At 39.0% G+C, this 17,763-nt stretch overlaps 1 protein-coding gene across 29 annotated transcripts in view; it reads right to left on the bottom strand.

Moving 5' to 3' along the window:
• Window positions 1-17,763, bottom strand: part of KAT6B (lysine acetyltransferase 6B) — an 80,145-nt gene that overhangs the window by 42,904 nt on the left and 19,478 nt on the right. For all 29 annotated transcript variants that reach the window (XM_035137469.3, XM_088670096.1, XM_088670087.1 and 26 more), the window contains one exon: window positions 5,388-5,496. In XM_035137469.3, the coding sequence (XP_034993360.3) occupies window positions 5,388-5,496 (109 nt within the window). The remainder of the gene's footprint in view (window positions 1-5,387; window positions 5,497-17,763) is intronic.

Raw genomic sequence — 17,763 nt, 5'->3', positions numbered from 1 at the left:
TCCTGCTTCCAGTTTTTTATTTATTTTCTAGCTCTAATTTACAGCAGCACACAAGCACCAGACATGCCTCAAGTGTCGTTTTTACAAGGTGCCCATTCAGCTTCAAGTATGTTTGGAAGAAGCCAATTATCTAGAACTATTTCAAACTAGCTTCAGGTTTGGTTTTGGCACTGAAACAGCTTTGGTCACTTTTATTGAGGACTTGCATCAAAAAAGGGACAGGAGTATGACCCTGTTTGTTCCCTTTGTTCTCTATGTGGCTTTTGAAGCCATTGAGCAAGTTACCGGTATCTGTTGGGTTTGCTCCTTTTGGGACTTATTTTCTGGGTTCTGGACAATGAGCATGATGAAGGATTTAAGGCAGAGCTATCCAAACTTTTCATGTTGGTGACACACTTTTTAGACATGCATCATTTTGTGACACAGTGACACAATTTTACCAGCAGACCAGAGGCTAAACTAACCCCTTTCCAGCCCTGGGAGGAGTGTGGGGTGCATTCATGCAACACACCTACACACTGCAGCCAACACACTAACGTTTCATGTTTGGAAAGCTCTGATTTAAGGGGTCAATCTTATTACCATAGAAGCTTTTGAGATACACATAGTGATGGGCCCTTTATCTTCCCTTTGAAGATGGGCATCTTCAAAGTATTACTGTACGTATTATGGGTATCTGACTGCTAGTCAAGAGAATCCTGGTTGCTCCTTAAATTAATTAAAATCAAGGAAAAAAGGATAGGCATTGCACCTTGGAAGCTGTCCTGTCTGGGCTGGAACACCACATAATTTTTGGTTAATTGGAATGAGGCTTTGAGAAGCAAACAAAATTGGGCTAAGGAAATAGTAGACTGCAGGTTAATGTCTTTGTTTTCAATATGATTCACACGGTAGGTGTGAATGGTTTTATGTAGCAGCTTAAATTGCCTTTGCGATGAATGATAGGTCTCCATCTGAGAAATGAGGTGAGCTTTGGTTTTTAAGTATCTCTTTGATTCTGGAACATTGCGCTCACTGGGTGCCTTTCATCTGAGGCTAGTGAGTTTTTCCACAGATGGCACTACATATGGTGGCAAAGTCCCTTATGAAGATTTAATGAGAAGGAAATTATTTAGGGGATGAAACTGGAAGGGAACAACCAGTGTCTGGCTGGAGATTAGAAGTAAGAAGGATTTCTTTCGGAGAAACACACAAAGAAAGTTGGTTCCCCCCGATCCTACTGTAACAATTTTTAGTGTACTGTACATCATTTTCTCTCCATGAATCACTCTTTCCCTCTCCTACCTTCTTTCTGGGATACTGAAAGCACGGTGGGTTGGTTTTCTTGATAGACAGGAGACCTTGCTTTTGGCTTCTACCTTAAGTCATTTTGGGAATATTTTTGTTCTGCTGTTACCAAGAGGAAACTTCGTCTAGCCCAATAGAGGTTAATTTTTTTAGTTAATTTTACCCTTTCTTTTATTTATTTATTTGTTTTCCTTGATTTCCATGGACTATTAATTATTTTTTCAGGAATCTTCTAACTGGAAAAAGTAAATTGCATCACAACAAACTTGGTAGATACAAGCCTTTTGACTATCTTGTAATTTAGGCAGTTATTAACTAGTTTTGGCTCCAGTGACTGCCTATTTCATTAATGAGTTCCAGTGTTCTTAGCAATTTGCTCCTCTGCACTCAACAGCCACTTAGTTTACACTCTATGTGAGAACTAAAGGGCTCCCCTTTCTCAGCAGGCTGCAAGGAAGCTCCACCCACGTTAGTCATATGCCCCAGCTCTGACCACTTTCCCTGAGGGTATTAAGCCCCCTCCCTCATGCCCTATGACTGCTTTAACCATGTGTTTTAAGACAAGGTTTTTGTCACAGAAAATGTATAGCATTATAATCCTTATGCCTAATACTCTGCAACATTAAATAACGGTCATATATATATATACATATACAATATATTAAAAATATAAAAAATACTCAAATACAAGACACATTTCTGCACCTAAACAGTGCTTCTTCAAAAGAGGCAATAAATATCTTCATGTTGTTATGAACTGCTGCTTGGCTCTGATCTCATTTGTGTCTGGTGTCCTTCTGACCTGGCCCCTCTCTCGTGTTCAACATATTCATCTCTCCCCTCAAACAACTGTGACACAGACACCCTTATGCATGTCTACTCAAAAGTAAGTCCAGTCCAGTCCAATATGATTATAGTCTAAGACAGTGGTTCCCAATTGGTGGCCTGTGGATCCCAGGTGGTCTGTGTAACTCACCTGGGGGTCTGTGGCACCAATCACAAAACAAAAGGTACCACAGAGGTTTCAAAATTTTCAAAAGTAGGGGGGCCATGGCTTGGTTTTTGAAAAAACAGGCTCTGCAGAATGTAGATAATTCGAACAACTGATCTAAGACATTTATACCTTTGAGGCTGAAAACTTATGTGCACATACCTGGGAGTAGTCTCAACTAAGTAGTGGGTATTATTTCTAAGTAAACAAACATGCATAGCTTGGTAAATTTAATAACTATACAAATGGTACAATTTTACATGATAACATACTTACGAATTACACTTTTTAAAAAAACAGAGGGGGGAAGCTTAGTTTAGATTTCTTTAAAAGTATTACCGTACACATATTTCAGTTTTCCCATTCCCAGTTTACTGAATACTAGTGACTTCTTACAATGATTTAAAATCTTCCAGAAATCTATACCCTCATCACTTAAGTATCACATATTTTGACTCCAAAAATGCATTGACACAGTAAAGAGATGACATACCCAAAGCATACCTAAGCCCAAAGTCATTTTCATGAAAGACCTCTGAACAGCATGAAGATTGGGGTGTTTTTGTTTTTTTAAAAATGATGTCACCTGCAGTTAAGGTTTAGCCATCTGGCAATTTGACTGCCAATATCAATGTCTGATATTGTATAGCTAAATAATGCTAAGTAACTAATTAAACATAATTTACCTTTAATGAGGCAAAGAGAATGCATCAGTGTTAATTCAAACTGAAGCTGAACCATGAAAGTTGGGCGCTTCCAATTCTGCTGTTCCTTAGAACTGTCAGTGAATTGTTATAATGCAAAAAAGCTGATTACATTATGCACTGATTAATGAAATGTTGTATTTGCAGACAGTCAGAGCATAATGAAAAGCCATATTTGCAGACAGCCAAAGTGTAATAACCAATCTCCAAAGAGCATCTTATACACATTTAATAGATACCAAATTAAATTGTATTTTCATAAGTGAATTGTGAAGCCAACAGATTTTTTTCAGACATCTGCAAGAACAAAAAACTACATCTTTTTTTGGGGGGGGGCTCTTGGCAAATGCATCCCTCATTTATGAAATAGATCATATCATCTTAAAATGACATCAATCTATGGTGGCATCCAGATGCAACGCCAAGCTATAAACTGCAGTTAAGCACATTAGTCTGTACACAAGCTGCCTGCTCATGGACAGAACTTGAATTCTCCTACTTTTCTCCTTTCCTCCAGCAGGGATCCTCCAGCAGGGATATGCTCAGCTTGTCACTCTGTGGTTTGATTCCCCACTGGAGAAAGGGAAAAGAAAAGTAGGAGTGCTTAAGCTGTGTGCACTAGCTCATGCACAAACTAATTTGCTCAACCGTGGTTTATGTTATACTGTTGCATACCCCCCCCCCCGCTAAATTCTTAAGTCTTAAACTGTAAGGCTTGCAAACGCAATTCCATCCCAACGTTTAGGGCCACTATGCAAGACCACTGTTTACCTATGTGATGCACGAAGCACATGTAGGCATTGGGTTTTATTCAATTAAATTCTACTCAGAAGACCCATTGAAATTAATACGCCCAAGTTAGTCATAGTCATTCATTTCAATGAGTCAAGTCTGAGTAAAAGTTACAGCCCATAAAATTTATATACACATGAAGGGGGGAAAGTAGCCCTTAAAAGGAATTCTACAAAACGCACAGGTTTTGACAACTGAGTTCTTTAACACTTGAAATGAAGACAACCATCTCTGCTGCTAAGACAGCAACCAGCAGCAGTATGTATTTTACAACTAAAGAACAACCCAGCAGACCAACCCCATGATATGGATTATATAGTACCACATAGTAAACTATAAAGTCAAAATGGTTTTCTCTTCTCTACGAGATAAGGCTTTTTGGCTACCAAATTATCACATTCTTCAGTTGTATCTCACTGCCTTGTATGCCATTTTTGCATATAGCATGGCAGAACTTCATAATGTCTTTCAATTCTTTCACAAGCACTAAACTACTGTATTGTGAAACATAAGGACTACTACAGCATTCAACCCTCTGTACCTGAATTAGATGCTCAGAAAACAAAATTCTGACCTCCTTTCAGGGTTAGAACTTGTCACTTTCCATTTAGCTTTGAAAGCTGGTTACTGTACCCACCCGCATCACCAAAAGTCGGGCAAGAATAGATAGATATTTCAGGACCACAGCAGGATATCCTAATTCTCAGCCCCACAAGTTTAAAATGATAACAGAAAAAAGAAAAGCAAGCAAGGGTTTATTTGAAAAAAAATGCTTTCAAGTTCACATATGAGGAATTTACTTTCTTCATAGGCAAAGTAGACTATCCTAACATCTCTTGATGCTTTTCATAAAGCAAAATAAGTAAGTGCTAGGAAGGAAAAAGTGACAGTAGTAATAATTAAATGCATTTTTAGAGTTCACTTTTGGTCTCATCCAAAATACATAAGGTAAAAAGAAAGTTAACAAAGAAAGTCAGAGAACTATACACGAATCTTCTAAAGTGTACATGTCAAAAGCACAGGAAACATTTCATTTTTATATACCATTTTAATTTAATGACTGGGGGTGGAAAATGCACATTTTGAACCTCATAAGGGAGAAATGTTGCTTTGATGGGGGAATACAACAGGGCTAACTAAGCACACCAAATTTCTCTGTCCCAAAGATACTTTTCTTGTTTTGTGCCTTTGTGAGTAACTGGTAGCTATTCTGACAGTTTTCAAAAGCTGGCAGAGTGAAACTGATAAGAAGTTACATACTTGCTGACTTAACATATATTTGTGGTGCTGAATGATGTATAAACATTAAAATCTCAATTTCTTCCAGCAGACATAGCTATAAACCACATTAAATTATTAGAATTTTTTTTTAAAAAAAAAAAAGGTAACTAAAACTCTGAACACACAAAAAGCATAATGGTGAGCTTTAGCTAACACTTTAACTCTGTGAATGGAAGGTGCTTCTCTTCCCCCAAAAGGAAAGCAGCACTCACAGAGGGAACACTTCAGCTCACAGAAATGATGTACCACACCCTCAAAGAACCACTGGCTTGCAAAAGCACTTGTAAAAGACCGCAAAAAGCTCTGCCTAATTTGGTCAGTGAAAGACTTACCACTACTGCCACAGTCAGCACAGGAAAGGAGTTCTTCTGGCTTTTTCTCACGATTTGATTCTTTTGTCCCCAAACAGAAGCTACATATTGGAATGGGATCTGCTCGTGGCTAGGGAAAGAAAGTGTTGAATCAATTATTGGTTCTCTTGCATACATAATCTTTTTTCCTGTTTTTGTGACCTCAAAATGTTACTCTCTTTTATTAAAACATGTTAGGCTTTTGTTTGGCAATGCAGAATAAAAATATCCTTAATATAGCCTCAGTTTACTAATACTAGATATTAATACCAGTTTGGTGCTTTTTCTTAGAATACTGAAAAAACTTCAGTGTAAAAATCATCTGTCAACATTTGGTTCTTCTTCTTTAATACACACACACACAGTTTTGAATACCAAGAAATAGCTGTGGAGACTGAAATTAAGAAACAGGTTCATGAACAGAAAAAGCTGCTTATAATAACTCTTTCCTTACATGAAAACCAGGCAATATTCCCCTCATCCACAAAGAGATCAGTATCTGTCATTCTTAAATTACACATGAACTATTTTCACACGTATGGGTTCATAAATTATGTAACTGTGGAGCCACCACAGAGCAGCTCCCTTCCTACTATCTGGTAGAGCCCCCTGTGCCACAGGCTACCCAGTTTAGCGGAGTCCCACAGCCCTCAAGAGAGGTCTTTTCAGGGGGCCGCTGGGTGAGAGGAGAGTGTGGCAAAGTCATCTTCTACTGAAACTACTGATTTCTCTGGATCCAACCCAATATCAAGAGGGAAATAAAAAAGAGAGAGAGGAAAGCTCCATTTTTAATAATTCCTTAAAACGACGAAGCTGACTATTTAAGGGGAGAAGTAAATACCGTAGATAAGGAATCATGAGCACATAAGCATGGAGATTGGTGTGATAGTTTAATAAGATTGGTGTTTGAGAAGAGGCGAAACCAACGAAGAACAGAGAGTATATACAATGAAAAGAGTACAAAACCATGAAAAGAAATGGTATAATAGTAGAGGAAGCCATGGAAGGAAAACAAGTATACTATGATTTTTCTGTGAACAAGCAGAAGAATTGTGAACAGACTATGCATTTTAACTCTGAGAGACAGGAAGACCTATCAACAAATCAAAGATTTATTGCAGTTACTGACAAGTAAAAAAAAACCCCACTTAAGCCAGAATTTCAAATATTAAGTCAATGTTGTCCCAATCATAATCCCATTGTATTTACAAAACTTTTGTGTAAAAAAAACAAAAACCCTCAATCTCTTAATTGCAGAAATAAAAGATCCAATTGAGTCGAATATTTCCTTAACTCCAACATTGATTTCAATGCGATTATCTCCATAAAACAGACAGTATATTAAAGCATGTGTAACAGAAATTACCTACCATCAGCTAAAGGAATTGCACTGGCTTCCTATATGCTACCAGGACAAGGTTAATGTCTTACTTTTATAAACACCTTAGGGCCAAGTTATCTTCAAGATCACCTCACTCCTATGCCCTGGACCAATCTTTGTGTTCAGCAGATGGGTGCCTGCTTGAAAACACAATCCTTTTCAGTAGATTTTTGAGATGTATTCAAATTCTGAGAAAGCACAGCACTCTTCTAAAGAACCAATTCAACTTATCTTCACAAAGCCAGCCAGTCACCTATGTGACTATAGTTACCTTATTTTGGAAAATATATCTCACGCATGACAGAGTAAATCTCTGGATACAAAAGATGCTGTCCTGAAATAGAAACCCCTTAGGCAGAAAGAATTGTGCTTAGACTGGTATACCAGATGTCAGAGCATTTCAACTTACTTTACTAACCAGATAAAATCTGAACTACGACAACTAGGATACAACTATAAAGCAAGTTTAATACAACATCAATAAATGATTGGTTAAAACTCAAACAGCAACACAGAAGCTAAGCCAACTAATCCAGTATCCACAATTTATGAACTAATGTCAATATAATTCAAATTACATTAGTTTGAACATACTGAAGGCTGTGTTCCAAAGACCAGTAAGAAAAACAGTTTTAACAAGAAAGCCTACTAAAGTAACTACATCCAGGCTGAAAGCCTTAGTCTGCAGCTGAGCACATAAAAAGTATGACCCAATTATTCAACACACAAAAACACATTTTATGATAACCTAATTAATCATAAACACAAAGTTTCAGACATTACATAATTTTACAGACTTGTTTTCCATCCTCTGCCAAACATAGCAATTTATACGAGACATAAATCTATACCTGAAAAGTAATATCAACAAAGTATAGGAGAGGGGAGAGAATACTACTATTATTTTAAAAAGTAGCAAACGAACTTTTACTACGTAGGGCACTTTTATAAGGATTTCAAATGGTGAGGTTGGTGTTATAACCAGGGGTGGATTTCCCATCATCATGACCATTGACCACACTGGTGGGAGCACAAAGGAGTTGGGAACAACCTCTGGAGGGACCGCAGCTTAGCCACTTCAGCCCATTCAAAGGGGGGGGGCAGGGACACCAGTAGTTCAAAATTCACCAGCCACAAGCACACCTGTCATCCACCTGCCTTCATATTTCATGTAATCATATCTTTTGGGATACGGAAACTATAGTCTAGCAACTGATTTGTCACAGGACAGAAGTTAATCAACACCTGCTTAATATCAGATACAAAACCTTAGAGACAAATCCCTGAGAATATCAGTCGTAACATGTGAATGAAGTCTGCAACGCTGGAAAAAACAGCTGGAATAATCTAACAGCAAAAGTTGTGTTAAGTACTATAAGCCAAAGAATATGAACACAGAAACATCAAGGTCTCTCTTCATCACTGCTGCCTCACCTGGCTGCAGTCTGGGCATTTACTACAGCCCTGTGATTGTGTTAAGAAATTAGCCAGGCATGTTTTGCAACTGGCACAGGTTCAATTGGGACCACGCGGAGATCTTTGGATGTCAGGCTGGCGAATGACATCTCCATCTGGCTGGTCCCTCTAGCTTTCTTAAGCAGGTAAGCAGAAGGGCTTATATATTGCATTTATATCCCACCCTTTTCTCCAAGTACAGTCAAACCTCTTCTTACACCCGCCTCCACTCGCGTTCATTTCACCCAAACATCCGCGGCAAACCTGGAAGTAACTGGAGGGTTTGCCGCTGTTTGCGCACGCGCAGGAGTGGTGATCGCTGTTTGCACATGCGCAGAAGCGGGCAATCGCCGCCTGCGCACAATGGCGCCTCTCCCAGCAACCCATTTCAACTTCCAGACGGGCCTCCGGAACAGATTGTGGTCATGAGTAGAGGTTCCACTATATATGCTTCACCCCCTCCTCAGTTAATCCCTACAACGATGACCCTATGGGGTAGATTAAAAGGCTGTGACTTGCCCAAGGTCACCCAGTGAGTTCCACCAAAGTCACTGCTAGGCCAACATGTGTTACATTTAGTTTAGCAAATTATTAATTTTAAAAATGCCATTTTTAAGGGAGTGAGGAAATTAGTATGTAAAATATGGAATGATTAAGAATCATTATAGATACATATTCCAGGTGACCAATTTGGACTAGATTTACTATGAAAGCTCTTAAAGGGTTGTAACTCCCACTGTTCAAAGACATGATATATACTTCTCTAAATTTTCATACAGCTGAGTTTAAAGGATAGATCAATGTGCTTTCACTTGACTAAGCAGTCCAATCAATAGTAACATGGACATTCTGCTGTCAAATGCAACATACTGTACTGTTGATACCATCAGCTCCCACAGTAGCTCCCCACAGGGGTTTTGTGTCACAAAACCATGCTAGCTAGATCCTACCCATCCATGCTCCGAATAACACTTAAGATTAGTTTATTAGATTTCTTCTATGTCTTTTTGACTCAAGGCATGTTACAACAATAGACAGAGGCCACTCTATGCACAATAAAGAATATTCCCGTCAAGCTACATCATGCTAATTGTCTAAATTCTGGTAGAGGGAGATCATTCTTTTAATCAGCGTTTACAGATGTTATCTGTATTGCCTACCACAGCAGGAAAAATACATGAAGTAATGTTTTAACACATTTCACATGTGTTCGTAAGCAAGCACCCAATTGGGATTTCTTCTCACAACAGCTGGAACCATTAGAATAAATTCCAAAGTCATGATTGATCACTAATCAGCATAAAATACACTTTTATAAATTAAATTTGAGCTAATGAAGATTGCATCTTATTTCAATAGGTTCTACTCAGATATATTTTAAACATGCTGTTTCAAATAACTGCTTTAAGTAAACTTGGGTATTTCACTGTAAGCCACTTTAGCTGAAAGGAGAAGCAATACCCAGATGTGTAATACTACTCACCAAAGTAGTGAGACTGCAGGAGTGATAAAACAGTGAAATATTAAGAACTACAAGCCAAAGAATGCCAAAATACAGATGTCTTACATCTGGGTCAACAAATTCACACTGAAGGAAACTATAAAATGGAGCCAACAGTTCTACCAAACTCTAGAGAACCGCAGAAGCAAAGCACACCTGGCATTTCTACATTGCACACTTTTCAATCCCCTTTACAACTGTGCCAAGTAATTTTATTTCAACAGGTTTGATGTAAACAAAGAGGGTTTAAGATACAGAAACAACTGGAACTATTCAATTGATTTTAAAAGGCCAGCCGAAAGTAGAAAGATTCTAGAAAAAACTTAACCACACAGAAGGATTAAATTATACTTAATGCCAACAAACCTTTTTCCTTAAATGACAGAAAACTACCTTGAGAAAGAGAGCTCAGACACAACCTGACATAGCTAATGTTACAGGTAGGTAGCCGTGTTGGTCTGAGTCGAAGCAAAATAAAAAAAATTCCTTCAGTAGCACCTTAAAGACCAACTAAGTTTATATTTTGGTATGAGCTTTCGTGTGCATGCACACTTCTTCAGATACCAAGAAGAAGTGTGCATGCACACGAAAGCTCATACCAAAATATAAACTTAGTTGGTCTTTAAGGTGCTACTGAAGGAATTTTTTTATTTTGACATAGCTAATGATTGACAAACTTCCCTTTGACTCATTTCAGTCATTTTCCTCAAAACATTTCTGGAAAATGCAAAAAGAAAAGGCGAAACCCTTTAGGTTTTTCATGAAAAATCAGAATGCAGATGAGTGGAGCATCATTTTCAATTAAGGAGAGAACAGCAAAGCCTCTTCTGTTTCCAGTAAGCGTTCCCACCCCAAGTCTTCCTTCCCCTTCAGAAATATGATGGGGATTTGGTTTAGTACAGTGAAACAGGCAGGGAAGGGTTCCTACGAGCAGCAGGGGCAAGGCCTCAGGATAGGAGTGCAGATAAAGGAGAGAACAAAACAAAAACTATGGAACAGGTTCCAACAATACAGTGGTTCCTCTGGTTAATAACTTAATTCGTTCCGAAGGTCTGTTCTTAACCTGAAACTGTTCTGAACCTGAGGTACCACTTTAGCTAAAGGGGCCTCCAGCTGCTGCCGCACGATTTCTGTTCTCATCCTGAAGGAAAGTTCTTAACCCAAGGTACTAGTTCTGGGTTAACGGAGTCTATAACCTGAAGCGTTTGTAACCAGAAACATTTGTAACCCAAGGTACCACTGTACAGTATTAGAAACAAAATCTGAAAAAATAAAAGTGGAAAGGCTCCCTACAGAAATATAGCTTAAATCCTCAATTCTAATAGAAGAGCTGAGAAGCAAAAAAGAATGATCCCAGCCGACTCTGTATGTATGTGTTTGGCTTAAGTTGCCTCCTGAGGAAAAGAGGAATGAGAATCATGTTCCTGGCTAAAGCTCTAGAATGTTCCTGAAACTGGCTCTGTGTAGGCATCAAATCCATGTGTGTAACTCAGGAATGGGGAACCTGTGGCCCAACCAGTGTTGTTGTAGCACGACTCTCTCCCATTGGAGGTTTTCAAGTAGGGGTTGGATGTCCATCTGCCATGGATGCTCATTGAGATTCCTTCACTGCAGGGGGTTGGACTAGATGACCCTCAGGGTCCCTTCCAACTCTACAATGCTATGAAGTGTCGCTTGCTCCAACTATCATGGTGAATGACAGAGAAGATGGATGCTGTAGTAAAACAACATCTGGAGGGCCGCAGGCTCTCCATCTCTGGTGTTAGTTGCAGCAAAATCAAGAACTAGACCCAGCCTTAACTTTGGAGCCACTTTATCACTCTACAACTCTTCCATTAAATAAATAAACAAAATTTATTTAAGATGATAAACTTTAGATGATAAACTTTAAAAAGAGGCATGCAGCAAATTGCTCCCTTCAAAGGCAAGCAAATCCTGCCAAAGAACAGTTCTCATTACCCATGGTACTTCCACAAAGAAGTACAGTATCAGCCTTATTAAATTACAACTATTTCAACAAGGTTAAGTACTCAGCATTTAATTTGAAGTATTTCCAGGTATAACACTGTCAGGTCAGCTTAAACAAGCCAACAGAGGCCTAGAGCCTAATTAAATATTAAAACAGAATCATTCACATCTGTTTTTATCTGAGAATGAAGTTACTGTACATCACTTGGAAGTAGTGCTCATTAATATACTCTACACATATCTCTCAAAGGTTACAGGAATACCAATGTTTTCAGAGGGATCTGTCATGAAACCTGCACAACATAACTAGAGAAGAGGACACTGTTTCTTTCCGCAATATATCAATAGTTCTTTAATAACAAGAGACAATCAAACTTGGCTATATTTTAAGTTAAAAGGGATAGAATCTCCAGTGAAAATAAACCAGTTACATTTCATAGGAACCCTTTTATCACTCATCTTATTTCCTTAGGTAAATCACTTGATAACAAGCATTCAGGAAGATGGTTTTGATCCAGGAGTAATTAAAATGAACAGCTGTCATGTTCAATTAAAGATCCATCACGCTTTTTGTTTTCATCTGCAAGGCAGTTTTTAATTGGTCTTAGGACCATATATTTAAAACACCAGGCATTTTAAATGAAGTTCCATGCCACAACAATGGAAAGAAGAAAAGTGATCTGAATTCGGTATGCACTGCCTTAAAAGTCATGTTTTTATTTGTACAGTGCTTCTGTCCCTAAGTGGCTTGTAATATAAACTTTGCTGGGGTAGGGACAGAGCGATAACAGCCCTTCCCAACCTGGTGCCCTCAAGATATTTTGGATTGCAACTCCCATTCAAGCAGTACCAGAGGGCAGCTGGAAATATAGAGGACCACCATGCTTTTTAAAAGGGGGGAGGGAGGAAAGAAATAAAAAAAGCCTCACCCACCTCTTAAGGTTAAGGGAAGGGAAGACAGAAAATCTCTTTAAAAAACTGGGAAATTGCCTACCGTGCCCCCACAGTCTTTGGGAAAAAATTTATTTCTTTTCTTTTTGCCACTACCCCCCACAAATTGCCTGGCACTGGAAGCAGTTGAGCAGTAGGCTATATCTGTGGGTTCTGTGGGAAATTTGTGGTATAATATTAAAGCACTTTTTTCTTGAAGCTGCTTCCCCCCGCCACCCAGTTGTTCAGAATCCATACACTGCTATACCCACAAGTGCTATGGACAGCAGAAGGGAGGGCATTCAAAATGGTCACCTTGTCCAGAATATTGGCAACATCTCCTTGATTTATGACTCAAATGAACCATAACGGTATGCTCTGGAGACTTGTGCTAGAAGAATGAAATTTCCTCCTGCAGCCTTGCAAGCTCTCAAAATCTGCTCCAAGGGGTTGAGGGATCCTCCAGAAAAGATTGGGAGAAGAGAAGCATTGGAAATGTCACTGAGCCAGTGGAATGCTTCACTACATTTGAATCAATATTAACAGTTGTAAAGATGCTCAATGCAAAACACTGGGTGGGAAATCCATGCTTTTACAGTGTTTCTTTATAAACAGTGCCTCAACTGAGGCCTTGATCAAACTTTGGCAAGAAAAACAACATGTGAGCATAAACCCCTGAGAGACAAAGATATCAGAAGTGTATATGACGTGTTTGTTTGATACAGTGTGTGTCCTTTGGAAATCTATTACTAAAGCAAAGATTTGAGTGTTCAAATCTTTAGATGGCTTGTTTGTGGTGGGGTGGAAGGCATGTTATTGGAAAGAAATGAAGTAAGCAGCCATGAGCATATCACAATGGCATATTGCCATGATGTTCAAGCATGAAATTGCCAAAAATCTGCAGTCTACATGTGTCTTGCTGCAGCAGGGAGCTGTAGGATTGTCAGTTCACCAAACTACAGTGGTACCTCGACTTATGAAGACGATCCGTTCCACGGCTGTCTTCGTAAGTCAAAGTCTTCGGTTGTCGAAGCACCACTTCTGTGCCTGCGCAAAACGGCACGCACAGTCAACGCACGCACAGAAGCGCGAAATAGCGCTTCAACAACCAAAGACTTCGACTTACGAAGACGGCCGTGGAACGGATCGTCTTCATAAGTCGAGGTACCACTGTACCAAGGAAAAGGGAAGTTGTTGAGCTACCCCATGGGTACAATCTAATATAAATGTGATCATCAATATGAAACACAAATAGTTGAGGCCCATTATGTGTGGTATTACCAAGGTATATATGTGCCTACAAATGTTGTAAAGGAGAGCTATCTCTTATTTGCAATCAGCAATGTGGATTTCATGGAGGATACGCCTGATAGGAAAAATACCCAACATGCAACTGCACTTGTAATTTATTTATCTACAATAATTTATAGACAAAAGGTCTATACAGCATATAAAAGATCCGCAAAGTGTATAAAACACAAAATAAATGATAAAATGACAGCAATAAAATCCACAAATCTGAAGGACTTACAAAATTAAAAATTAAAAAGCAGAATCATTACTCACTGAAGGATTGTCTAAATAAAAATGGGTCAGAAACAAGTGTTGGTCCATGGTATGTATTAGAAGGGAATGTGAACAAATACAGCTGTATGAGATAAAGTGGTCTGTCAAATAACCAGGTCCTAAGTTGTTTAGGGCTTTATATATTAACAATAAAACCTTGAATCTTTGCCCAGTAGCAAATTGGCAGTCAGTGCAGATCCTTTATTGCAAATTTTCCTGCACAATTATGCTAGGTATTATTTAATTGCCTCAGAGCCAATATCAGATTAGCCCAAGTACTAGAATTTCCTCAGCCCATCCAAGCACAACCTACATTTTGCAAGAAGAATAGCTGTTACATGACCTTGCAAGAGGAATCCTTACTGCCCTTACTAGCTTAAAACAACAAGCTTCAGCTTCATGATGATCAGAGAAGCGACGCATACATTCAAGATCTTTGAGGCACAGACCATAATGAAACATTTTAGTTCACTCCAAAGGTAAACACAAAACTAATACATTAATTGGCAAAATAGTCCTTGGTACTAAAAAAAAACTGCAAGTTAAAGTATGCCTTGTATATTTTGTTTCAAAATTTGCTTTTCAAAATGGTAATTGTTTGCATGATAGTATATGATCTCTCTCAATGTTCTTTACAACAGTTATGCCTGGCATAGGTTCTGATTGTGTTAGTATTGTTACTGTAACAAAGGACTTGAAAGAAAGAAGCATGTTTTGATTAGAAATGTCTTGTTGGGGGAACATAAAATGGCAAGTTGCTGATATTAATTTCAGAGTTTTAATGTTGAAAACTCTTTCATTGTGTGATATAGGTCTAGTAAGACACAACTATTTTATAACCCTTGCTGTTAAAAATATCTGTTATGATGACATATATTTTTTGATTAACCTCATATTTAAGTTTTTATTGTGCAATAAATGGACACCAGGAGGTGATACAGCAGATGAAGTTTAGTTATATGCATGGCAAGCATACAATTCAGTTTCTTTCACAGGATGCAGAAATTTGGAGAAGGTGGGATTTGAGAGCTGCATATCTATAGGAATTGCAATTACAGTTGTACCTTGGAAGTTGAACGGATTCCCTTAAGTCCGCTCGACTTCCAAAATGTTTGAAAACTCCTGCAGCCAATCAGAAGCTGCGGAAACCCCGTAAGACGTTCGAGTTCCAAAAGAACGTTCACAAACCAGAACAATCACTTCCGGATTTGCGGAGTTCGGGAGTAAAAATGTCCAAGTTCCAGGGCATTTGGGATCCAAGGTACGACTGCTCTCAATATAGTAGATTGGGTAACATAGATACTAGAAACTGAAAACAGTATTTTAAAACATTGCCTTAAATCATTTTAATTCACCTAAAAGAGGAAGTGTTTCGTAAAAGGTTCTCTCACTTTCCACTGGAAAAAGGGGAAATTCTGGAGGGAGGTTGAAACACATACATAAACCCCCATTGTTCCTCTCAAGGACCCTGCCCTTCACTTTCTTCCAGGTACAGTATAGAAAATTAGTTTCACAAAATCTTTGCAAAGAATTCCTGTGACTTCAGAGAGTAATGAAATACACTCCCATTTTCTTATGAGAGAATGTTATTGCCTTTCAAAGCAATCTATTTCGTTTCATTATTCTTTAAAATAAATACAGTATACCAAGTGCTCTAGAATCACAGTAATCACTCTTAAAACAATCTACATAATGTACACTAGTGAGTCTAAGTGAGCCCTGACAAGGCTCAAAATGCTTTGCCCTGCGGCCAACATAAACTTGATTTCAAAAGCACTGTACAGTAATTGGATTTAAGCAACAGAATTACTTAGAGAATCACATTGAGTGGTACAGTTTTTACAGTAATAGATTAGGCTAAAGAGCAGCATGAGATTCATTTACCTTAAAGTACCATGAATTAATATATTTAGTCCCTGTGATTGTAGTCTATAGGAACACACTTACCAATCTTGCATGTCGCAAGTGACAAGTAATTGCCGAAACCAACTTATACAGGGTTTTAAAAGTTTATTTTATTTTAAAGTTGTTAGACGTGTTAACCTATAAGAAAGGTTCCAATATCCTTCACGGGACAATAGATTTAGGGAAAACAAAATGTCACAAAATAGTAAAGATGCTTTTAAGTTTTCCAGACCTTTCCCATCACACTAGATTAGGCATCCCCAAACTTCGGCCCTCCAGATGTTTTGGACTACAATTCCCATCTTCCCCGACCACTGGTCCTGTTAGCTGGGGATCATGGGAGTTGTAGGCCAGAACATCTGGAGGGCCGCAGTTTGGGGATGCCTGGACTAGATAGAAAAGAAAGCAGAGGGGCTGAGGAGAAAAACAACAACCATGAAGCTGTGTTCAACTCTCTCTGAAGGAGCAGGTGCATTGTATGGAGGTTCTTGTGGGTGTCACTGGAAGTTTAAGTGTTCTCAGTTGCTAGGAGTACGTTTTACCAGCTTGGGCTACTAAGACAGCTATCACCATTCCTGGATCAGGAAAGTTTAACAGCAATTGGCCATGCACTTGTAACCTCAACCTTACTGCAAAACGTGCTCTATTTGAGGTTACTGTTGAATTTGGTTCAGAGAATGCAGCTGAAGCAGAATGCAGCAGTTTCACTGCTTGTGGGATCAAACAACCACCAGCGTCTAACTCCTTGCTTGTGGGATTTGAACTGGCTGCCAATCTGCTACCAGGCCAAATTCAGGGTTTGAAATAAGGCCCTGTACAGCTCAAGACCAGGTTACTTGAAATACCTTCTTATCCTTCATTTAAGTCAGTAGCTCACTGCAGTCTGAATAAGACTTTCTACTTCGCGTTTCAAAGATAGTAAGAAACCTAAAGGCAAAGGTAAAGGTACCCCTGACCGTTTGGTCCAGTCGCAGATGACTCTGGGGTTGCGGCACTCATCTCGCTCTACAGGCCGAGGGAGCCGGTGTTTGTACGCAGACAGCTTCCGGGTCATGTGGTCAGCATGACTAAGCTGCTTCTGGCAAACCAGAGCAGCACACGGAAACGCTGTTTACCATCCCGCTGGAGGGGTACCTGTTTATCTACTTGCACTTTGACATGCTTTCAAACTGCTAGGTGGGCAGGAGCTGGTACCGAGCAACGGGAGCTCACCCCGTCGCGGGGATTCAAACTGCCGACCTTCCAATCGGGAAGCCCTAGGCTCAGTGGTTTAGACCACAGTGCCACCCACATCCCACATAAGAAACCTACTCTATGGTAACTTAGAGCAGGGCTTTCGGTGTGACTGCCCTTGTTCTCTGGAACAGTATTCCTGTCAATTTACGAAAGGCGCCCAATATCTGCACTTTCTCGGAAAAACTGAATACATTTTCCCCCTACAAGCTTTCTTAACTGGATAAATATGTCTCTGCCATGGGTGTGTATTTTGAATTGTTTTTAAATCCAACTTGTTATTTTTGTGCTGTTTTTAACATTTTTTATTTTTATTATATTGCACACACCACCCTTGAGATATATATGCATGGAAGGTAAATTATAATAAACAATAAATATATAATCTACAGTATCTTGGATTTTATACATAAAAATCT

Source organism: Zootoca vivipara, chromosome 5 (assembly GCF_965207765.1).
Source record: "Zootoca vivipara chromosome 5, rZooViv2.hap1.1, whole genome shotgun sequence".
NCBI lineage: Eukaryota > Metazoa > Chordata > Lepidosauria > Squamata > Lacertidae > Zootoca > Zootoca vivipara.
Note: the sequence above shows the minus strand (reverse complement) of the source record. Positions and strands in the feature narration are given on the sequence as shown.